Below are 25,649 nucleotides of genomic sequence, written 5' to 3' on the forward strand. Positions count from 1 at the left end.
TTAAAAGGCATCTGGATGGGTGTATGAACAGGAAGGTTTTAGAGAGAATTGGGCCAAGTACTGGCAAATGGGACTAGATTAGGTTAGGATATCTGGTTGGCATGGAGGAGTTGGACTGAAGGGTCTGTTTCTGTGTTGTACACCTCTATGATTCTATGACTAGGGAACATAGGGAAAAAGGGGGCCAAGTCTAAAGAGATGTGAGAGGCATGTTTTTTTTTACACAGAGGTGGTAAGTGCCTGGAATGTGCTGCCAGAGGTGGTAGTAGAGGCAGATGCAATTACAACATTTAAGAGTCATCTTGACAGATTTGTGAATCAGCAGGGAGTAAAGGAATACGAACCTCATCAAGGCAAAAGGTTTTTAGTTTAAGAAGGTATCATCAAATGGGCCATTCCTGTGCAGTACTGTTCTTTTTCTCCAAGCATTTTGTCTTTCAGTAGAATCAATCATCCCTAGTTCCTCCTCTCAGACACACAAACAGACACACAGACAATAAGCAGGGCTGGTTGCACACTTGTCTCACATGAAGACGCTGCCAGCACTAATCTTAAATGATCCATGATCACATTAACAGGTATGTGTCGTCGTCCACACCCTTTATCTTCCTAAATCCCATTTTAAGGCACTATTTGATTTCTGTAATTAAATCTTAATCAGGTTCATTTCATAAACTTCCAGAAAAATAATGCTGACCGTGACTATCCTGTATTGTTGTAAAATCCCATCTGGCTCATCAATGTTCTTTACAAAGGAAGCTGCCTCCTCACGTGGTCTGGCCTACACGTGACTCCAGATTCACAACAATATGATTGGCTCTTAACTGCCTTCTGAAGTGGCCTAGAGAGCCACTCAAATCAAGATCAATTTGTGATGGGCAACATTGCATTACCTGCAAGACACAGCGCGATTGGCTGCCCAGCATACAGCACAGGACCACTGCTCAGAATCTCTTCAGCCTCATAGGGTGGAGGCATAAATGTATTGCATCCAGGTATATCGCTTGCTTTAAGCACCTTTATTAGAGACAGAAGAGATTAATTAATTCAAAGATTAATATTTTGGTGATTTTTTTTGCTGATGAGGGTAATGCCCATGAATGGAGTATTATTCTTGCCCTTTACTGCAATCATAGATTCTCAAGCTTGGTTTTGCATGTCACTGGAAGACAAAGTTCCCTCGAAAATTGCCCAGCGTTCTTCCATTACTATGACATAAATCGTATTCTAAGCATTGCCTTCAACATTGAAGGGGATGGAAAGAGAGAGACTTTCAGTTCCTTGTTGCTATCAAATCATATTTTTTTTAGTTCTGTCTTACTGCTCAAAAACTGTCTCCAGAAACATAGTTTCTTTATGGATTCCAGTATCTGACGTCATTTTTATTTTCAAATCAGATGATCTGCAGGCAATCTTCATTCCAAAATGTAGCTACCAAAAAACTGTTAATCAACTAAAGATACAGATCTGAGTTTCATAATGATGCTAATTACAGCCCAGACGGATCCTAGTTCACTGATAGTTTCATGACCTTAGCTAAACTTGGTCAGGTGATCACAGCAGCCATCTTAGGTCAGCCATTTTTAAAAGTAATTTTTAGTCTCTGAAAGATCCTGATTATGACAATAAGATGATGAATGTTGAACATTGGTAGTCCATATTTACCATTATGTGAAGCATGTGTTCATCAGTTTCCTGCTGGTCCAGCTTTTAAAGATATAAACATTGGAAACACAGAGGGAATTTTTAGATTCATTGGATTTACTCCAGTGTCTCTGACATTAGAAGTAGAGCTGCTGTAGTGTAGAGATGAATTTTCACTTTAACTGGAATAGGAATGTTTTGCTAAACTCTGGAACTTACTAATTAGAATTTAAGCTAAGTGTTTTAAGTGTCGGTGAATATCTTAAATAGTTCCCTGTGACATCAAGTAAAATTTGACTTCTCTATTAGAAATAAGATGATACTTTATTTTGGTAGAGCTGTCAGGGTTGTAATTGATTATATTGAATATATTGTCCCATATAATCTTCTACATCCAAACTCAGGAGTACATCTCCACACACTATTCAGTGAAGAGGTACGTTTTTAACAAAACTTGGAATATCCAAAACAAAAAAAAACCCAAGAGAACTGCAGATTCTAGAAATTAAAAACAAATACAGAAATTGTTGGAGAAAACTCAGCAGGTCTGACAGCATCTATGGAGAGAAATCAGAGTTAACGTTTCTGGTCAAGTGACCCTTCCTCAGAGGATTATGAGGGTCACTCAACCAAAATGGTAACTGTGATTTCTCTCCACAGATGCTGCTAGAACTGCTGAACTTTTATAGCAATTTCTGTTTTTGTTTTGACTTACAGCATCTTTCAGTTTTGAGTTGATATTATGTAACTACTTGGGTTGTTTCATACAAACTATAAATGCGAAGTGTAATGAAGAAAGGCAAAGAATATAACAATGGTTTGATAACCACCCCATCATTTTCCATGGAAACAATAATTTGAGAAAGCAAATTGCAATAGTGACATCAATACTCACTCACCAATGTTTATTTCAGACTCTCACAGAACCACACTGTTTTGGACTTCATCATAACTTTGATCCAGATATGGATACAAGAACTGAATGCCAGAAGCAAAGTACAGTATCTGACCAAACATTGTACCAAGAAATTGTACCAGTTGCCTAAATTTCCACTTGACAGCTCTTCAAACTGGGATGGTTGATAAACTAGTTTGTGTACTAGGGCACAGAAAACTGAAGTTAACAGGCACCACCGGAGCAATCTCTGCTGTGATGAACATAGTACAGCACAGAACAAGCCCTTCAGCCCACGCTGTTGTGCCGACCACTGATCCTTATGAATGCACCCTCAAATTTCTGTGACCATATGCATGTCCAGGAGTCTCTTAAATGTCCCCAATGACCCTGCCTCCACAACTGCTGCTGGAAATGCATTCCATGCTCTCACAACTCTCTGCGTAAAGAACCCGCCTCTGACATCCCCTCTATACTTTCCGCCAAACAGCTTAAAACTATGACCCCTCGTGTTAGTCATTTCTGCCCTTGGAAATAGTCTCTGGCTATCAACTCTATCTATGCCTCTCATTATCCTGTATACCTCAATTAGGTCCCCTCGTCTCCTCCTTTTCTCCAATGAAAAAAGTCCAAGCTCAGTCAACCTCTCCTCAAAAGATAAGCCCTCCAGTCCAGGCAGCATCCTGGTAAACCTCCTCTGAACCCTCTCCAAAGCATCCACATCTTTCTTATAATCGGGCGACCAGAACCGGACGCAGTATTCCAAGTGCGGTCTAACCAAAGTTTTATAGAGCTGCAACAAGATTTCACGACTCCTAAACCCAATCCCCCTGTTAAGGAAAGCCAAAACACCATATGCTTTCTTAACAACCCTATCCAATTGGGTGGCCATTTTAAGGGATCTATGTACGTGCACCCCAAGATCCCTCTGTTCCTCCACACTGCCAAGAATCCGATCCTTAATCCTGTACTCAGCTTTCAAATTCCACCTTCCAAAATGCATCACCTCACATTTATCCAGGTTGAACTCCATCTGCCACCTCTCAGCCCATCTCTGCATCCTGTCAATGTCCCTCTGCAGCCTACAAAAGCCCTCTATACTGTCAAGGACACATCAAACCTTTGTGTCATCTGCAAACTTGCTGACCCATCCTTCAATCCCCTCATCCAAGTCATTAATAAAAATTACAAACAGTGGAGGCCCAAGGACACAGCCCTGTGGAACACCACTCACCATAGACTTCCAGGCAGAATATTTTCCTTCTACTATCACTCGCTGTCTTCTGTTGGCCAGCCAATTCTGTATCTAGACAGCTATGTTCCCCTGTATCCCAATCCTCCTGACCTTCTGAATGAGCCTACCATTGGGAACCTTATCAAATGCCTTGCTGAAGTCCATATACACCACATCCACAGCTCGACCCTCATCAACATTTCTAGTCACATCCTCAAAGAACTTGATAAGGTTTGTGAGGCATGACCTGCCCCTCACAAAGCCGTGTTGACTGCATTTAATCAAGCCATGTTCTTCCAGATGGTCATAAATCCAATCCCTCAGAATCGTTTCTAACACCTTGCAGACGACATACGTGAGACTTACTGGTCAGTAATTGCCGGGGATTTCCCTATTTCCTTTCTTGAAGAGAGGAATTACATTTGCCTCTCTCCAGTCTTCAGGTACGATTCCAGTGGAGAACGAGGATGAAAAGATCTTCGCAAGTGGCGAAGCAATTACATTTCTCATTTCCCAAAGCAGCCGAGGACAAATCTGGTCCGGGCCTGGCGACTTGTCAATCTTAATGTTTGACAAAATTTTCAGCATATCAGCTTCCTCTATCTCTCTCCATTTCAGCATGCAGACCTGCTAGTCAAAGGTTTCATTCACTACAAAGGTCATTTCTTTCGTAAAGACAGAAGCAAAAAACTCATTTTGAGCTTCCCCTATCTCCTCAGACTCCACACACAAGTTCCCTATGTATCCCTGATCGATCCTACTATTTCTTTGACCATTCTCTTATTCCTCACATAAGTGTAAAATGCCTTTGTGTTCTCCCTAATCCATTCTGCCAATCCTTTCTCGTGCCCCCTCCTGGCTCTCCTCAGACCATTTTTAAGCTCCTTCCTTGCCTGCCTGTAATCCTGTAGAGCGGAGCTTGATCCTAGCTTCCTCCACCTTATACAAGCTACTTTTTTCCTTTTGACAAGAAGCTCCACCGCTCTCGTCATCCAAGGCTCCTTTATCTAACCACTTCTTGCCTGTCTCAGAGGGACATATTTATTCATCACTTGCAACAACTGTTCCTTAAACAGTCTCCACATGTCTGTAGTGCCTTTACCATGAAACAATTGCTCCCAGTCCATGCTTCCTAACTCATGTCTAATCGCATCATAGGTTCCTCTTCCCCAATTAAATATCCTCCCATTTTGCCTAATCCTCTCCTTCTCCATAGCTATGTAGAATGTGAGGCAGTTGTGGTCACTATCACCAAAATGCTCTCCCACCACAAGATCTGATACCTGTCCCGGCTCGTTTCCAAGCACTAAGTCTAGAATGGCCTCTCCCCTCGTCGGCCTGTCAACATACTGAGTTAGGAAACCCTGTTGAACACACCTTACAAAAACAGCTCCATTCAAATCTTCTGCTCGAAGGAGGTTCCAATCAATATTGGGAAAGTTAAAGTCACCCATTACAACAACCCTACTACGCCTACACTTTTCCAAAATCTGCCAACCTATGCTTTCTTCCATCTCCCTGTTGCTATTGGCAGGCCTGTGGTAAACCCCTAAAGAGGTGACTGATCCCTTGCTGTTCCTAATTTCCACCCAAACTGACTCGGTAGACAGATCTTCCTCAACAATCGAAGCTTCTGTAGCTGTGATACCCTCTCTGATTAGTAGTGCTACACCCCCTCCTCTTTTTCCCCACTCCCTATTCTTTTTAAATGCTCTAAACCCTGGAACATCCAGCAACCATTCCTGCCCCTGAGAAACCCATGTCTCTGATATGGCCACAACATCATAGCACCAGGTACTGATCCATGCTCTAAGTTAATCACTTTTATTCCTGATACTCCTTGCGTTAAGGCAAACACACTTTAACTGATCCCTTGGTTCCTTCCCAGGAAAATCCTTCCCACTAGCTGGTCTACCTCTTGCTATTGCCTCATCTGCATCAACTCTCACCTCCGGTATACAGATGAGGTTCCCACCCCCCTGCCATACTAGTTTAAACCCTCTCCAACTACTCGAGCAAACCTTCCACCCAGGACATTGGTCCCCTTCCAGTTCAGATGCGACCCGTCCTTCTTGTACAGGTCCCACCTTCCCCAGAAGGCATCCCAATTATCTACATATCTGAAGCCCTCCCTCCTACAGCTGCACAGCCACATATTAAGCTGTGCCCGCTCCCTGTTCCTCGCCTCGCTATCTTGTGGCACCGGTAGTAAACTAGAGAACACTACTCTGTTCGTCCTGCTTTGCAGCTTCCATCCTAACTCCCTGAAATCACTTTTTATATCTTCGATCCTTTTCCTGGCTATATCATTAGTGCCAATATGTAACAAGATTTCTGGCTGTTCGCCCTCCCCTTTTAGAACCTGATACACCCGATCGGAGACGTCCCGGACCCTGGCACCAGGGAAGCAACATGCCTTCCGGGAATCCCGATCCTGACCACAAAATCTCCTGTCGATTCCCCTAACTATCAAGTCCCCTACCACGAGTACTTTTCTATTCTGCCCCCTTGTCTTCTTTGCAACAGTGTCAGGCTCAGTGCCAGAGAACTGACTGCTATGGCTTTCCTCTGGCAGGTCATCAGGAAAGAAAATGCAAAAGGATATTGAAGACCTTTCGTTTAAGCCCCAGGTCATCATCGCACAGGTTTCTCAGAGAGACATCTTTGGTCCAATCATCTTCATCTACTTTAACAATTAAATTCTTTCAAATTTAAGGTCAAGAATGGGGTAGGTGCTTCTACAATGCCCAGCTCCAACTACAACATTCTCAAATATACAGCAGGCCATTCCAACCTTGTCAGTTAACATCTGCCTCCCAAAAGCCTGAAGTGATGACAACCTCTGACAAGAAAATGTACATCTCTCCCTGAGCATCCATGGCAATGCCAATGCAAATGGGTCCACCATCAACAGTAGGAGATCACTGATGATCAGAAACTGAAAAGGATGAGCCAGAGTGCATTAGAACACAGTTCTCTGGAAAGTGTGGCTCACTTCCTGATGTCAGAAAGTCTCTTAACCATCTCCAAGGCTGAACATGAAAGTTCAACACAATACTCAGCATTCATCTGGAATTACTCACACCTGAAGGTGAACAATATTCAGGACACTGTTGCATAACAGACTGTCAGCCTCATCAGTGGGCCACCAGAAAAACACAGCTGCAATATATGCAAGTCACAAGATGCACTGCAACTCTTTACAATTTGACAGTCCCTCCCAGTGCAACCTGAAGAGGGGTAAAGGCAGCCACAAGCCTCCTTCCAGGATTCATACCATCATTCCTTCAAAGCCCTTAGTTCCAATTCCCCACTTAGCATTGCTGCAGATGCACCATTGGCTCAGGCACTGTATTAGCTCAAGGAGCAGGTTTACCCGCATCTCACAGGGCAACTCGGAGTGGGCAATTCTCAGTTTCACTCACACCCCGAAAACAATTTTGAAGCAAAAACCTCTTTACTCGCACATGAATCTTAGTCTTATAGACTGGGTAAAGTTTTTAAAAACTTCTCAAAAAAGGGAACACGACCAAAGCAAACAAAACAAAATTATCTCACTTAAGAGGAGCTAGCTAACCTTTTGTGTCAGTGTAGCATTTTCTGTTTGGTTTCAGGCTCATAGCATTGACAGTTTTCCTTATTTTTGTGTTATAAAGTTAACATGGTATATTTAAGATGACTGTATAAAAACGAGTTAAACAATGTGCTTTGTGGATAGATTTAATTACTTACTGCAGCAGCACCAGGCACACTCATAGCTGCTGTACTGTCAATGTTGCTAATAGTTGCACTTCCCTCTGTGCTCAGCACGAACATTGCAAATAACTCATTCGGAAGAGGCAGCAGGTCGTTGATAAACTCAGCTTCACCAGATGTCTAGATACAAGCAAAGGAAATAGAGGATTAAAATTACTCCAGCTTTCAAAGGACTATGACAATTCACCAGACAGATCTAGCAAAGAACATAAAAGAAATCCCAGGATCTGCCTTATTTACCAACCTTTTTAAGCAATCCTGAATTAGCATATGTCTAAATGCAGCAAAACCTGAATAATATCCAAGCTTGGGCTGGCAAGTGGCAAGTAACATATTCACCACAAAAGAGCTAGATAATGACCATCTGCAACAAGAGAGAATCTAAGTATCAGCCTTTAACATTCAACAGAATTACCATTGCTGAATCATCCATTATCAACATCCTTGGATTTACCACTGACCAGAAACTCAAATGGATTCACCACATAAATAGAGTGGTTACAAGAGCAGGTCAAAGGCTAGGAATACCAAGGCGAGTAACTCACCTCCTGATTCCACATAGCCTCTTCCCCCAGGAGTGTGATGGAATACTCCCCACTTGGCTAGATGACTGCAGCTCCAACTACACACAAGAAACTTGACACCATCAAGGACATTGCGACTTGATTGTCATTACATCCACAAACATCCACTTCCCCTATTACTGATATACACAAGCAGCAGAGTGTATCATTTATAAGGTGCACTGCAGAAATTTGCTAAGCTTCCATTGACAGCACTTTTGACACCCACAACTACTACTATTTAGAAGCACAAGGGCAGCAGATACATGGAACACGCCATCTGTAGGTCCCCCTCCAAGCCATTCATTATACTGTGCAAGTAATATATCACTACTCCTTGAGTGTAGCTGGGTGAAGATCCTGGAACGCCATTCTTAACATCATTGTGCTGTATACATTGTAAAAGGCAGTTCGTCACCACCTGCTCAAGGGAAGCTCAGGATGGACAATAGACACTGGTCAGCAAAGCCCAAGGATGAATATAAAAAAGCAAGAAAATATTTCTAAGGGCTTGCTTATGAGATGGTGCCCAGCACATGGTGGTGCTGCAGAGTCCTCCAATAGCTAAAAGGGGTAAGAGCCATTGTGTACAAGAATCTGCTTCCCCAGACATTATTGATGTTCTTGCCAGTGATGGTTAATTTTAGTGTTTTAAGGTAATTGATGTGCTCTGCTTTCACTGGCAAGTTGGGGTATACCAAATATTCTAATGCTTAAGGTAGGATAAAGATAGAAATTATTGCAGAAAAGTTGTGGAGTCAAACATTTTTCTAAAATAGTGAGAGGAAATTTATCTAACACACCCTATTTTAGGTTTGTACTCTAATATACCTAAATATAACCACACATGAATCTTAGTCTAATAGATTTGGTAAAGTTTTTTAAAATTCCTCAAAAAAGGGACCACGACCAAAGCAACACAAAACAATCTCATTTCAGAGGAGCTAACTGCCCTGCTGCATCAATGAAGTATTTTTTTTATCAGTTTACCATATTTAGGCAGATTTTGGGGTGACTGAGAAATAAATTAGATCAAAAGTCGGACAGCCCTCAGTTACTGAAATGTTTTTTAAAGAAAATACCTATGATTGTGTCTGATGCAAGCTTCCTTCCAGGATTTATACCATCATTCCTTGAAAGCCCTTAGTTCCAATTCCCCACTTAGCATTGCTGCGGATGCACCACTGGCTTAGGCACTGTATTAGCTCGAGGAGCAGGTTTACCCGCATCTCACAGGGCAACTCGGAGTGGGCAATAAACCCAGCCTTCTCAGTTTCACTCACACCCCGAGAACAATTTGGAAAAACAAAACCTCTTTACTCGCACATGAATCTTAGTCTTATAGTCTGGGTAAAGTTTTTAAAAACTCCTCAAAAAAGGGAACACGACCAAAGCAACACTTCAGAGGAGCTAGCTAACCTTCTGTGTCAATGCAGCATTTTTTGTTTGGTTTCAGGCTCACAGCATTGGCAGTTTTCCTTGTTTGCAGTTTGCAGTAAATAAGTTGTTTGATTGTGTCTGGGCTTATGTACCCTTGAGTTTAGAAGACTGAGAGGGGATCTGAATGAGACGTATAAGATTATTAAAGGATTGGACACTCTGGAGGCAGGAAGCATGTTTCCGCTGATGGGTGAGTCCTGAACCAGAGGACACTGTTTAAAAATAAAGGGTAGGCCATTTAGAATAGAGTTGAGGAGAAACTTCTTTACCCAGAGAGTGGTGGGTGTATGGAACGCTCTGCCCCAGAAGGCTGTAGAGGCCAAGTCTCTGGATACTTTCAAGAAAGAGTTGGATAGAGCTCCTAAGGAGAGTGGAATCAAGGGTTTTGGGGATAAGGCAGGAACAGGATACTGATTGAGGGTGATCAGCTGTGATCATAATGAATGGTGGTGCTGGCTCGAAGGGCAGAATGGCCTTCTCCTACACCTACTGTCTACATGATGGATCCATATTTGTGCACCTAATCCGCAAACAGGTACCAATGTTTGGATCTGCTTCTGAACATGTTCCAAGCTATTTAAAAAGAACCTGAAACAATAGAAGCTTGGGAAAATAATCTTGCCCGAATGATGTGCTAGCTTAAAAAAAAGAAATTCCAAATTAGCTACCTTGGAAGGTCTTGATAATTTAGCAACATATCCATTCCTGATATACTCTCCAGTATCTCTATTTTTAACAAAGCATAAAGCTCAAAGGGTGACTTTTTGTTCTGCCTGCTGGAAAGCCCCAGAAGCTGCATAATAATTCAATTCTGCATTGTCTCATCCAACACCACTGTGTGGTAATAAAGTATTTGTCTTATCCTGATCACTGTTGTGAACAATCAGATGTATTTTGTCTCAAAAACCAATCGGTACCATTGGCACTTTGCAAGAATTTGTCACTTGCTTCAAGAACAACAGCAGTGCGGTTAGCTAACACGATGGGATTTTGGTGCCTCTACAACATGTAGTGGACTGAAACTGTCACTTTTTTTAAAGTAGATAATGGAATGGCATTGCAATCTCTTGGGAGTTTGAAAATCACCAAAAGCAAGATCAGGATATTTTATTCAGACCACTTGGGTTTACTCCAGTGTACAAATCAATCTATTTTTATTGGAGAATAGATCTACATGCCAATGTACAACATGCATAAATCAAACTGAAGACAAATTGAAATCCTACCTGCTTGTAGGCACTTAATTTTGGCATAGGCTTTGTCAAAGGATATTCCTCTGGTTTGCTGCTGAACGTTTGTTTTCCCGTGGATACAGGGCGTTCCAAAGAACATGTAGCACTCCGATTGCAAGGTGAAACAACACCTTCGCTCAACAGAGAGAGGTAAAACTGAAAAACGTTTAGAGTGGATTTATTAGTCCGTAAACAAAAACAAGAAGCTCACAATGCAGTAACACTTTTCGATTTTTAGGGATAAATTGGTTTAGGCCAATAGGATTAAAAGGCCACAGAATTGTTCAGATTCTCTTTGGAGACTCCTATTTCCTCATCTCACTGCCACTTTTATTTAGTTTGCCAATAAAAATTCTTCACAATATTTTCCAAGTCAATGAAAAATAAAAACTAAGTGCAATGAAAGATCAGCTTCCGGTTCACTATGCACCCATTTCCTGTGGCTGATGCAAACCAATTATATCAATATAACATTTGAAATTAACCTGCTAAAAATCTGGAATAAATAAGAACATAATCTAGAAATCATTGGGTATAGTACAGTGTAGTGGATTACTACATTGGCCTTTCACCCCCTCCAGCTAGACTTGAATACCATTCAACCTGAACCTGGATAGATGAGTGGAGGAGATGTATTCCCTAATGAAACACATGTTTTACCAGGTCTCATTACATAGTAATTAGTATTGAAAATGTTGCTTAAGCGTCCATTCTCTAATTTCTGCTATGGCTTCATCATTACCAAAACCATTGCTGAACTTGCCAAAGACCAGAAACAAACCTGAATTTCTCTAGTTTGCACCAGCAGTGTTGTGCTCTGTGGTGTATTTATAAAATGAAACACTAATCCTTCCCTCCCATCTCAGTTGCTCCTCTTCCTATAATATTAGATTGCAGAACTGTACTGAAAACATCTTAAAATACTTTTAAGAGTTGCTCACCTTATAGAAAAGCCCAAGTGCCAATGATTTTCTGTACTCAGCACTTGCAAGTAGTGGATTATCTTCATCAGGAATTATCTCCTTGTCAAGTGTTGTCAGGGCACCTGCAACCATCACTTTTAATAATTTATCCCCAATGGAAAAAGATTTGCATTCTACCTTGATCTCAAATGCTATACAATTATTAATACCACATCAACGTATAAATTAGAAATTGAGAAAAAAATACTAATCAACTTCTTGTCTTCTGAAACGAGAGAAGGAGAAGGAAAAGAGGATGCAGCCCAAATAGGGGAAGAGGAGGAGGCAGCTTAGAGAGTGATGTCGAGTTCAGCCTTGAATACACTTAATGACTCACCTTCATTAGCCCTCTGTGGCAAAGAATTCCACAGATTCACTAGCATCTGAGAGAACCAAATCCTTCTCATCTCTGTCTTAAATGAGCAACTTCTTATTCTAAGATCATAGAATCTCAAAAGTACAGATAAAAGTCATATGGCCCATTGAGACTGTTCCAAACCTCCAAAGAGCTGTGGTCTGACTAGTACCTTGCATGATTTTAACAAAATCTGTTACTTTTGTACTCCACTCTCTTTGAAATAAGACTGACGTTTCACACGCCTTCTCTACCACCTGCTGAACTTGGAGGCTAACTTTTTGCGATTCATGCATGAGAACTCCTAAATCTCTTTGTTCTATAGCTTTCTGCAGTCTTTCTCCATTTAAATAATATTCAGCTCTTCTATTAGATTAGATTACTTACAGCGTGGAAACAGGCCCTTCACCCCAACAAGTCCACACTGACCCTCCGAAGAGCAATCCACCCATACCCATTGCCCTACATTTACCCCTTCTCCTAACACTATGGGCAATTTAGCACGGCCAATTCACCTAGCCTGCCCATTTTTGGATTGTGGGAAGAAACCGGAGCACCCGGAGGAAACCCACGCAGACACGGGGAGAATGTGCAAACTCCACACAGACAGTTGCTTGAGGCGGGAATTGAACCCAGGTCTGTCGCTGTGAGGCAGCAGTGCTAACCACTGTGCCACCGTACCGCCCATCTTTTGTCAAAATACATAACTTCATATTTTCTCACATTATATTCTATCGGTCACATTGTATCCATTCTCTCAAGCTGTCGATATCCTTCTGTAGACTTCTTGTGTCAGATTTACCTGTTTTTGTGTCATCTGTCAACTCCGACAGTACATGCACTTTCATATGTATTGTAAATAATTGTGGCTCCAGCAGTGATTCCTGTGCACTTCAATAATTACAAGTTGCCATCCTGAAAATGCCTAGGCAAAGTGAGGACTGCAGATGCTGGAGATCACAGTCAACATTACAATGGGTTTAATTGGAAGCACACTAGCTTTCGGAGCATCGCTCCCTCATCAGGTGAGAGTGGAGGGCTCAATCCTAACACACAGAATTTATAGCAAAAATTTACAGTGTGATGTAACTGAAATTATACATTGAAAAATTGATTGTCTGTTAAGCCTTTCATTAGATTAGATTACTTACAGTGTGGAAACAGGCCCTTTGGCCCAACAAGTCCACACCGACCCGCCGAAGCTCAACCCACCCATACCCCTACATTTACCCCTTACCTAACACTACCATCGTTAGAATACCGTGATAGTTTCACCTCTTTCATGTGTAAATCACAAAACCCTTTTTAAAAAGTTGCATTCTCGGGTTAGCTGTTAACAATGGTGATAGCTGGACAATACGTTGAAGGTGTTGGCCCCCTGTGTTCTCTGTCTATGCCATGATGTTTAGATTGATTCTAATCTAAAAAGTGAGATAACGGAGTTTTACATGAATTCCTCAGACCTCCAAGGTGGACTTCGGGACAGGCAGCAGAGAAAAGTGGCCGAGCAGAGGCTGATAGCTAAGTTCGGTACCCATAGGGAGGGCCTAAACTGGGACCCTGGGTTCATGTCACATTACAGGTGATCACCATTGCACTATACACACACACAGATACTCCTACACACACACACACACTCCTATACACAGACACACGGTCACACATATACACAGATGTGCACACAGACCCCCACACACCCCCTTACAGACACACACACTCCCACACTCTCACATGCAACCCCTCATAGACTTAAGACACTCTGCACTCACTACACACAAACGCATACACTTTCTCACACTCACAACCCCCAACACACACACACACACACACACACACACACACACACACACACACACACACACACACACACACACATATATTTTGTGGGGTGAATTTGTACTTGCAGGATTACATTGTACTTTGCTCAAAAACTGCATGCATTCATGTAAAACTCCGTTATCTCACTTTTTAGATTAGAATCAATCTAAACATCATGGCCCAGACAGAGAACACAGGGGCCAACACCTTCAACGTATTGTCCAGCTATCACCATTGTTAACAGCCAATCCGAGAATGCAACTTTTTAAAAAAAGGCTTTGTGATTTACACATGAAAGAAGTGAAACTATCACTGTATTCTAACAGATGAAAGGCTTAACAGACAATCAATTTTTCAATGCATAATTTCAGTTACATCACACTGTAAATTTTTGCTATAAATTCTGTGTTAGGATTGAGTCCTCCACTATCACCTGATGATTGAGTGTGGCTCCGAAAGCTAGTGTGCTTCCAATTAAACCTGTTGGACTATAACCTGGTGTTATGTGATTTTTAATTTTGTACACCCCAGTCCAACACCGGCATCTCCAAATCATGAACATTACAATGGTGCTGGAAAAGCACAGCAAGTCAGGCAGCATCCGAGGAGCAAGAAAATCAACGTTTAGGGCAAAAGCCCTTCATCAGAAATGAGGCTGGGAGCCTTGGATGTGGAGAGATAAATAGGAGGAGGGGGGGTGTGGTGTGGTGGAGTGAATGGGGCTGGGGAGAAGGTAGCCAAGAGTACAATAGGTGGATGGAGGTGGCGGTGAAGGCGATAGGTTGGAGAGGAGGGTGGAGCGGTTAGGTGGGAAAGAAGATTAGGTGGAACAGGTCATGAGGATGGTGCTGAGCTGGAAGGTTGGAACTAGGGTAAGATGGGAGGGGAGGGGGTAGGGGAAATGAGGAAACTGGTGAATTCCACATCGATACCATGGGGTTGAAGGGTCCTGAGGCAGCAGATGAGGCGTTCTTCCCTCAGGTGTCAGATGGTAGGGGAGTGACGATGGAGAAAGCCCAGGACCTGAGTGGGGTGGGGGGTGGGGTTGAACAGTGAAGGTGTCCCAGAAATGTTCTCTGAAGCGCTCTGTGAGTAGGTGACCAGTCTCCCCAATGTAGAGGAGACTGCATCGGGAGCAACAGATACAGTATATGACATGTGTGGAAGTGCAGGTGAAGCTTTGATGGATGTGGAAGGTTCCTTTGGGGCCTTGGTGCTGTCTGACCTGCTGTGCTTTTCCAGCACCACTCGAATCCTGAAAATGCCCCTTTATCCCAACTCTCTGCCTTATATTGGGCAGAAAATCATCTATCTATTATTATACAACCTCCAACAAGTAATCTAACTTCTGGTACCTTACCAAATGCCTCTGAAAATCCAAATTTATCACATCAGCTGCTTCCCCTTTATCTATCTGATTGTCACCTCCTCAAAGGATTTTAATAAACTTGTCGTGCACAAATCTCCCTTCATGAAGCCATGCTAATCCTGCTTGATTATATTTTGCATGTATTTCTAAATACTCTAGCCTTATATCCTTTATTAATATTTTCCCAGTAACAGATGACAAGCTAACTGGCCTATAGCTACCTGTGTTTGTTTTGTCTCATTCCCTTTTCAAATAAAGGTATTACAATGGCAGGTTTCCATTCATTTGAAACTTTTCCGGTCATGAACTACCTTGTCTTGGTATCAAAAATCTGGGCATAAGTCTTTATTTGTTGTAATGCTTATGAGATTATGAAAACATGATTTCTCACACAAATTAAAAAGGAAACCCGCTCTTTTCCAAGTGTGTTTGAGGTGGAGATCAGTCTGCTTACTCAAATACAATGTGTATGCATCTTTGGTTCCTCAGTTCCTGTACACATTATAATGGACTCATGCACGTACCTTGCAAAGTTGCATTGGCTGTGATGTCTTTGCCTTGGAGATATTTTTCTGTGGCAACAGCATGAATGAAGGTCTTATTGATTCCAGTGTACACCATTGAGATGGATTCAACTAACTGTTTCTTATCCAAAGCCTTTAACTGAACCCGGAACCCTGCACTCACATACGTGTGAGCGTTCTGTAGAATAGAAACAGGGAGAAAGGAGCGGGAATGTAACAAGTTACTTACATTGAAATAGTTTGGGTATTTCACATATGGACCACCAGAGATAAAAGAGACCTTTTTTCAATAAAAGCAAATCCAGATAGTGTACCTAAACCAGGGTGGTTAGAAGTTAACTCTATTTTCAAAGCAAAAGAAAAAGCTCCTCTATTCAGTGTTTCCTCAACCTAACACAAATCCATTACATCAGTTAATAGGAGCAAATAGCACTACTTTTTAAAAGGAGTGTAATGTTAAGGCTAAGTTTTGAATTCATACTGCTGAATTTTACATTTTTCCGACTAAGTGCAAGTTATGTTGAGCTTTTTGGAGGATTTTTCATTACAATGCCTAGAGTGTTTTCTCACTGTATCTTACCAAATGCATCTCAGTAATTATCCATCCCACCCTATGGCACCCATGATATCCAATTCCAGACCCATCTGACCACTAGCCATTCCCAGAACAACCCAATACTCAGAGGACATATGCTGAAGGATTGGTGTCCCTTCCTTCTGTGCCATCTTACAGAGGCTACTATGCACTTAGACAAACGTTGGCAATCAAGCATTGCACCTCACCAGCAATGTCATGGCACAATGATCACAAAGCCATGTGGATAACAACACATATTTGACATGAATGGCATACCATCACATGGATCACTCCATTCAGCACAATGTATCTGTCCCTAGATATATTCTGTCTGGACACTCGCTCTGAGTCCCTGTTACTATTTCCCCAATGTCCAGTGGTCATACACAGCCTGTCATTGTCCAACAGAGGAACACCACATACAAGGCAGCATTTCGGCAAGTGAAAATGTGTTGCTGGTTAAAGCACAGCAGGTCAGGCAGCATCCAAGGAATAGGAAACTCGACGTTTCGGGCATAAGCCCCTCATCAGGAATCTTTGTAGAGGGAGGAAGAGAGCTTCTTCAAGGAAGGCATCCTTGCAAGAGGATTCACAGTAGGTTAAAATCTTCGGGTAAAAAATGAGGTCTGCAGATGCTGGAGATCACAGTTGAAAATGAAAAGGATTCCTGATGAGGGGCTTATGCCCGAAACGTCGAGTTTCCTATTCCTTGGATGCTGCCTGACCTGCTGTGCTTTAACCAGCAACACATTTTCAACTGTGATCTCCAGCATCTGCAGACCTCATTATTTACCCAAGCATTTCGGCAAGACCAAGCATGAGTTTTTATTGACAGCCAGAAAAATAAATCACAAAGAAAACTAATATAGGCTGCAGTTCACACTCATGATGTGAACCGAATGCTGACATCTTGACCCAAATAGTCCATGACAGTCTTCCGCATCTATGGAAACTGGGTGTCAATCAGGTCCTGTCTGTTTTGTAGGTAAAATACAGCTAAACCCTATCATTTACAAGGAGAGCTCATTTTGTCCCAGTGTCCTCATCCTTTACTATGGACGACTGCTTCCATTCCCCCAGTTCCTTAGCATCCAGCACAGACTCATAGAGGCTGCGACGATGGTGCGTTTGGACCCAGTACAAGACCCAACGGCATCGGCAGTGGCTGTATCAGTGAGGTGAGCCCAAAATGCACTCATGATGGTGGGGGGAGCTGCGTTTGGGCCCTCCCATGCACTACGCGTAGCACTGGTACTGTCTGCATTGGTAAGGCCTCACAGTGGTGAGGGCATTGGTGGAGGCAAGATGGCGCCGAAGAGTGTCAACTTTCATTCCAACAGCAGTGACTGCATGGCGAAGATGACTCATGCCTAGCCACCAGATCCATGGTGGAGCACTTAATGAGAAGAACCGTAAAGCTAAACACCACTTCTTTATTTCTTTATGTTTTTATATTCTTATGTTTTGGTTAATTTTTCTGTGCTTTATGATGGGACCAGAGAGTGGCAACACTCTACAACATTTTTCACTGTATGTTGTAACAAAATACACATGACAATAAATAAATCAAACTGAATTCAATGCAATCTCCTTAGTGTCAGCACTGATTGTGCAGAGTGCAGCATGCCAGGATGGCATGGCACACTGTGAATTATACTGAAGCCCCCACCCACAAGTAGCTTTGAACGCCCACAAGTGATGGGGCATTTTGCTAAGTATTCACCATCGCTTAAGTTATTGTCATTAATTTCTGCACTGCTGAGATAGCAGGATTATTTAGGCTAGAATGAAAGGTAACCTTATTGAAACATGTACGATGCTTAGATTAAAGAAAAGGAGTAAAATTTAAGATTGTTAGGGGGCCTTGACATGGTAGTTCTGAAAGATTTCTTCCCCTACAAACAGAATCTAGGACCAGAGGGTTCAATCTCAAAACAGGGAGTTGTCCACTGAGGACTAAGATGAGGAGGAATTTCTTCTTGGAGAGGGTAGGGAATTGGTGAAATTCTTTATCACAGAGACAGCGAGATTAAGCAACGTTTGATCTAAGGTACCCAGCTGCTCTGACACTCCGCACATGCCAATCGATTCTGGATGTTGCTGCCATGCCGACTCTCTGTGGTCAGCGTCGAAGACAAATACATTAGAAGGAATACAATCATTGAGCATATTCAAACCCAAATAGTCAGGTTTTTATTCAGTAAGGCAATCAAACATTATGGGGAAAAGGCAGGAAATGCGCAGAATTATCAGGTCAGCTATGATCTACGAAGGGCACAGCAGACTTGCTGGGCCAACTGATCTACAACTGACCAAGGTCCTATGGTCCTACTGGCATTTGCAATCCATCTTTGACCAATGTTTGATGTGTAAACACAGTCACTCTGCATGTATTGCATGTGTGTGTGAGAAGAAATGTTTGCAAGCGAAATGTAGCTGGAGCAATAAGATGATCCCCCCCATCCCGAAGCAGCCTGTCTGTGTCTGTGCAAGAAAGCTCATCAAAAGAACAGGACTGACAGCCTTGGATCTGAATGAAATTACAGTATACAAACAGGGATGGGCAAGGTCAGGTTGGTGCAGACATGCCAGTAGGCATTAAGTGAGCAAAGAGCAAGCAAGCAGCCTTGAAATACAAACTGCTCCAATCTATAAACAGGGTGCCTATGTGTGCAAGCAAAGTGTTCCTGCACACAGCCTTTCAATACTAGCTGCTAGTGCGCCCTGCAATGCAGGTCTGTACTTCCTAAAAGGCCCGTCAGTGTATCAGAGTGATGTCATGGTGATCATGTAGCGTTGGTAAATTCCAGATGCTAAGGTCCTGGTCAAGTGATGCATGCAGCTGGAGTCTACAGTTCATGCACATCGGCATAGGAGCTCAGTTGTTAGCCAGCACTGATGCTCAGGTTTGATTCCACCCGCAGGCAACTGTATGGAATTTGCGCATTCTCTCCATGTCTGCGCGGGTTTCTTCCAGGTGCTCCTGTTTCCTCCCACAGCCCAAAGATGTTAGGGGCATTGGCCATGCTAAATTCCCCTACAGTGACCAGGGATGTGCAGGTTAAGTGTATTAGCTATGGGAAATGCATGGTTACAGGGACAGGGTAGGGGGATGGGTCTGGTTGGGATGCTCTTCGGAGGGTCCTTGTGAGTCCACAGGGCTGAAGGGCCTGCTTCAGCACAGTAAGGATTCCATTAAAAGAAATATATCCTGAGATGGCACTTGGTCCTATGCAGTACAGAGGGGTTTTTTTTGGATCAAGCAGCATACTGAATCCACCAGGTAACTGTTCGGATTTCCCAGTCAGGTTCTCTTCATGTCTAGCTCGTTGTCAAGATAGAAAGCTGAATGCCAATGAGATATGCTGATCCATTAACAAGTGTTTAACATCCGATCATCTCCCTTAATGGACAACTTACTACTGCCTGGTGAGAAACACTTCATACTGCTTGTCAAAAGCATGGAGGCTGGAGCCAGAAGCTCGCGATGACCTCCTGACCTCAGTGGACTTCTTAGCAGATTCTGTCACAGATCTCACCATAGACCCCATTACTCAGACCCCAATAAGATTCCACTCATAATACTTTTCCTTTAAGACTTTATTTTGGTTTTGGTTTCTTGGCCCATGCTGTATGTAAACCTCACTCCTTGAGAGCAAGGGCCTTTTCACGACTTTCAGAAATCTTAGTAAAACCCTCTCAAGTTTCACAAGGTAGCAGAATAAGACAATGCTACCAAAGATTGAAACTTATTGTTTAATAAATTTGGTTGAAAATTAAAACCTAAAAGAAATCTTAAACAGCAGAGACACACTATAGATACTTAGACTTAAAATGTAACTAGTTAAAATCAGTCAATAGCAATTAAAAATACTGTATTACATTACAATGTACATGAAATATAAAAGATTGAGAGCGTAAGGATATAACTGTGTCAGAATTTCCAATATAATATTAAAAAGTGTTGTATAGTCAAAGTAGTCATGTGGGCGTAGATTGTGTTAAATAAATTCATGCATGAGGGGAGGATTGGACACTGGACTAGATCCTGTCATGTCAAGACATTCTTCGCTTAAAAGGGGTTAAAGAGGAAGAACTCTTAATATTGAATTACTAAGCAAAAATTCATTATGTAGACAGGTGAAGGGATCAGACATAAGCAATAGGAATTATGTACTTTGAATTCAACACCTGCTTGATTGAATTTTACATTTCAATACAGAAGAGACAGGTGATGTGTGATTTTGAACAATAGGCAAGCTAAGTACTGTGATGATACTATGGCTTTAAGAGGATTATTTGGTCCTTTTTTTAAAATGAAGAAACATTGAGCCAGAGTTGATCTGTCTGTTCTAAAGCCCAAAAAGTAAGCTGTTTGTTAAGTCGTGTGTTTTTTTCTCAAGTTGGAACAATAGAAGTGGCCTGAATGGGTGGAGTCAAGCTCCCACAGAACCAGGATTTTCATTTTTACTTAGTAGCAATTTCTGGAAGACTTGAAGATGGCTGTTTTCTCTTCCTGTTGCTAGAATTGTATGTGAGACCATCTATTTTAATGAATTTGTCATTGGCAAGGGTATATTTTTGGGATGTTACTATATTGGAGCAGTTATTTTTAGGACTTTAATAATCTATTATTCTGTTAAGTTTTCCAATAAAGCTAAGCTATTCAAATTTCTTCTTTCTTTTGTTGCATTTTAACTATAATGTATGAATGAACTGTATTTTATTTCAAGACTGATAGTTTGACAAATTGAATTATGTCCTGAATGCAATGCTCAGTACTTGCCTTTAAAATATAAAAAAGTTAGGGCTCAGGCTATCTTCTTAAGATATTTTGAGGGGGTTTGGTCTGGTCCTTAACAGCACAAATCCAACAACCTAACAAGCATAAGTAGATTAAAGAAAAATTTCCATCACCATCCCCAGGAGCATCCAATAGGATTGAACTTTCTATTACAAAAATTATAAAACTTGACAAAATTTACCTTTAGCCAAATCCTAAAGAAAATTTAGATATACCCTCCAATTAATAATCTGCCTATCACGACTCTTAGTATCAATTGTGCAGGAAGGAAACAATCTGAATCTATTAGCATGCATGTGTAGATCTTTTAATTTGTAAGATCCCTTATCTGCAAAACCAAATATCAGTGTTATGCTTTTCAGAAAAGGTGAAATCATTATAATCAGTTTCAAGCATGTTTTACTAAATATTGGCTAAGTGTCAATTTTAAGGAGTTTCACGGAGGGTTTCTGTCTATGAGCTGGAACACGTTGTCTCCTGCAATTCTCTACAGCTTGCTGCATTACATATACAGAACCCCTTCACAGTACCCCACTCACACTGTTGTGCACTAATTAATGGCAGATGTATCTCTGCTGCTGGATCTCCTGGGATTTCTGGTGCCTTTTAAATCCCAGCCACATAACAGGTCAAATACTGACCCCACCCCCAGCACATAATGGGAGGGAAAAATAAGAAAAGCTTCTGAGAGTACAAAAGCGGCACTTGCAACACTTTACTGCAAATACAAGCTCATATTATTAAATGCATTGTTATCATGTTTAATTGCCGGTCATTGTAACTACAACTACAAGAATCATGCCATACAGGCTATCTGACTCAAGGGCAATATGGTCATAGAACCCTGTCTCACAGATTTACTCTTCATGCCCAATGCAGTTTAACATCTTCTCATTATTTGTGATTTGGAGGTGCCAGTGTTGAACTGGGGCGTACAAAGTTAAAAATCACACAACACCAGGTTATAGTCCAACAGATTTATTTGGAAGCACTAGTTTTTGGAGCGCTGCTCCTTCATTAAGTGGTCCACAACCACCTGATAAAGGAACAGCACTCCAAAAGCTAGTGCTTCCAAATAAACGTATTGGACTATAACCTGGTGTTGTGTGATTTTTAACTTAATCTCATTTTTCGATGTGGGAACACCACATAAAGAAAACTCTTGTCTCCTCCTGCAATCCTTGTAAGTCATTTAGCTCTTGAAATGGTCTATCAAGGCTGTCGGAGCTTTGTCCACCCCAGTCCTACACCAGCACCTCCACATCATATCAAGGTTGTGGTGTAGTGGCAGCTACCAAGTTACCTGGCACATACCACTAGGACGTGATATCAATGGTCACAAATGATTTGTACATTGATTTAATGGAACCCTTTTCTTTTGTTGAAGTCAGCTGTGTTATGGCATGTACTCTCAACATGACAAGTGCATAGTGAGTAGGACTGCCAAGCTAGCTCTGTTGGCAATACCAGTGTCGATGCTGCAGCACCGACCTCTCCATTGGGAAATAAGATGAGGCAGTGTGACCTGGCACAAACCGTACCAGTAATAGCCTCAGTGTATTTATTATGGGTGACTGTGGATGATTGAGAGATCTTGCACAGGCAGCCAGTAGAACTTTGGAACAGTTAATTACACTAAAGTTTGGCGCAACTAGGTGAGGATGGCCATTCACTCTTCAATGTTACAGGTTCTGCTCTGGTAGCTGGCAATATTCTGTGACAGTGTCAAGGACATCCTCAGTCTACACCAACACTGCAGCTCTCTCACTGCAGGGAATGGTATCAAGGACAATAATCTCTGGGCCTTCTGTAGATCCTCTGCATTGTAAAGAGACCTTCAGCTGTGATTTCTTCATGAAGAGGCTGTTTAGCAGCTGCTGTCTTGCTTGAGAATTTGTTCCTGCTCATTTTCTCTATGCTTCCTCAGTGACAATAACCCCTGCTGTGGCTGGATCTATTTGTTATGCACCTAATGAATCGCATGGGAACGATCAGAAACAGAACAGCTTCTTAGTAATGGGAGCACTCATTAGTCCCATCACTCACAAATGGCAGTTTTCTACAGTCTTCCAGATATTGGGATATGGAGAGCACAGACCTCTACATAGTCCTTTGACTGAGGGGATTTTATTCCAATGAGTGCCATGTCAAGAAAATACTATAGGAGATGGGGAATGTGTCACTAAGGGTTGAGGAAACCTTGACCCCAACCCCCACATTACCCAAGAAAGGCAGTGTTGCACATAAGAACATGTCGGTGAGTATTTACAATTAAATGAAGCTTTTTCAGCCAAGACCACCTTGGGTTGTCTTTGCGAAATGTCACCTGCAGCTAAGATCTTTTACGTCATCCGTGATTAGCTTTACTTCAGAGAGATGACTATGATCAATCTGTAATGACCAATGACATGATCAAGATTGCTTGTGAACAGGATTTGAATCCCACATTATTGGATATTGCATATACTTTCCATGCAGGGTATTATGATTACAGATGTTTATCATCTGTAATATTTGAGTATCTGATTATTGAGTATTAATGCAATTGCCCTTTGAAAGTCCACACATCACTCAAGTAAAGCCTTTATGTTCAAGAAAGGTAAAGCAATTAATCCACCAATGTTGGGTGTGGGCGTAGCCATTTCCATATCCATTGTGTATTAATAATTTGAATTTGGATGGTTGCCCCTGGCATATTAACAGGCTGAGCTTTCTCTAGATGATGCACCCCAAACCATCAAGTTCCTTTCTCCTGTATTTCCTGTTGACCCCATCAACGCTGGGTATCCACATAGAATTATAGAGACGTACAGCACGGAAACAGACCCTTCAGTCCAAGTTCCAACTCTTTCTTTAATGTCTTCACCACCCAGTGAGCCTTGGCCCTACAACTTAGCCATGCCAATCATTATGCTGGTGTTGCTCCCCTCACAAAACCAGGGTCACTGCCATGGAGCTTAACTTAAGATACAGGGAAATGCTGACCAAACTGGAGGTCCGAAGGAGCATACAATATGTTGAAGCTGTCAGGTACCTGCTCTGATGGTCCTGTGGCTGTAAAGTTTCTCTCTTGTATATAGCACAGTGGGAAATTGCATTCATATAAATGAGGTAAGATCAAGACATGTGTTGCTGTTATGACGTTGTGGGTGCACTGTACCTTTAAGGGAGCTGAAATTTCTGGCCAGCACAAAGTGTGCTGAACATTTAAAATGCAATATTTGGGTTGAAACACATATCTAGTGCTGTGTTGCCAGGATACAAAACCAATTCAAAATTCAGCCAACCAGTTTAAATGATGCCCCAGATACAAAAGTCCAATCAAACTTGAATCTTACTATTTTGGACAACATCAAACCAATGAAATGATCTGATGTTTTGGGACATAAATATCAAACAGTTTGAACAGTTATCGACAAAGAGCAGCCAACAGCAACAAGACTGCTTGCAGAAAAATCTACTCTCTGAAAGGTACCTTTACCTATCAAAGACCTGGGAAGTAGAATCCCCAAGAAAAAGAAAAGAAGACAGGAATACAGAGATGAACCGAAAGCTGCCGGGTTTTGAAATAATAAGTGTTTTAAAATCATAATTGGGATTTTTAAAATCAAACTAGTATTGTAGAGGGGGAGGTAAAATATATGTTTAAGAGAAAGAAGTTGTAAATTGTTGTGAGTTAATACTGTCTTTTAGACTTAAAGAGTAAAGATGTTAACTTTTATTTTAATGGTGACTTTTGGGACAGTTCTTTGCCTCTTGAATTTTAACAGGTTGCAGCACGGGATGAACCTTTCCTGTGTTGCTAGTTTAAATTAGCAGAGGGGTTTACCCTGTGTCATCGCAGTTAAAGACATATAAATAGGCTTTTCATTGCTCACGAATGAGATTTTCACCTTGCCGTTCAAATTTTTGTTTCAGAATCAGATTTATTTTCCCCTCGATTTGTCAGGGGCTTGGAAAATTCAGCCCAATCTTGAGTTCTCGTGAAATTTTATCAACATAATAAAAACTTTATTGATTACTTATTTTAGCACAGGATTTGATCAGTTCCAAAATTCACACTGAAAAGAAAATGGAGTAGGATTTTAAAGATGGAAAAAGGCTGATTTTCTCACAGATCGCAGCTCAGAGTCATTGAGTTCTTCAACAGACTCTTCAGTCCAACCCGTCCATGGCAACCAGGTATCCTAAATTAATCTAGAGTTTGCCAGCACTTGGTCCATATCCCTCTAAACCCTTCCCATTCATAAACTGATCCAGGTGCCTTTTACATGCTGTAATTGTACCATCCTCCATCACTTCCTCTAGCAGCTTGTTTCATATACACACCATCCTCTGCATGAAAAGGTTGCCGCTTACATCCTTTTTAAACCTTTCCTCTCTCAATCTAAACCTATTCTCTGTAGTTCTGGACAACCCACCTTCAGAAAAAGACCTTGACTATTCACCCTAACGTGCCCCTCAAGATTTTATAAA

General features: G+C 41.7%; 1 protein-coding gene across 3 annotated transcripts in view; it reads right to left on the reverse strand.

The window, feature by feature from the left end:
• The window catches only part of LOC132822962 (uncharacterized), a 196,561-nt gene that overhangs the window by 59,854 nt on the left and 111,058 nt on the right, over positions 1–25,649 (reverse strand). For all 3 annotated transcript variants that reach the window (XM_060836424.1, XM_060836434.1, XM_060836416.1), the window contains 5 exons: positions 15,793–15,970; positions 11,706–11,809; positions 10,759–10,920; positions 7,506–7,649; positions 894–1,017 (listed from right to left, as the gene is read on the reverse strand). In XM_060836424.1, the coding sequence (XP_060692407.1) occupies positions 894–1,017; positions 7,506–7,649; positions 10,759–10,920; positions 11,706–11,809; positions 15,793–15,970 (712 nt within the window). The remainder of the gene's footprint in view (positions 1–893; positions 1,018–7,505; positions 7,650–10,758; positions 10,921–11,705; positions 11,810–15,792; positions 15,971–25,649) is intronic.

Source organism: Hemiscyllium ocellatum, chromosome 2 (assembly GCF_020745735.1).
Source record: "Hemiscyllium ocellatum isolate sHemOce1 chromosome 2, sHemOce1.pat.X.cur, whole genome shotgun sequence".
Lineage (NCBI taxonomy): Eukaryota > Metazoa > Chordata > Chondrichthyes > Orectolobiformes > Hemiscylliidae > Hemiscyllium > Hemiscyllium ocellatum.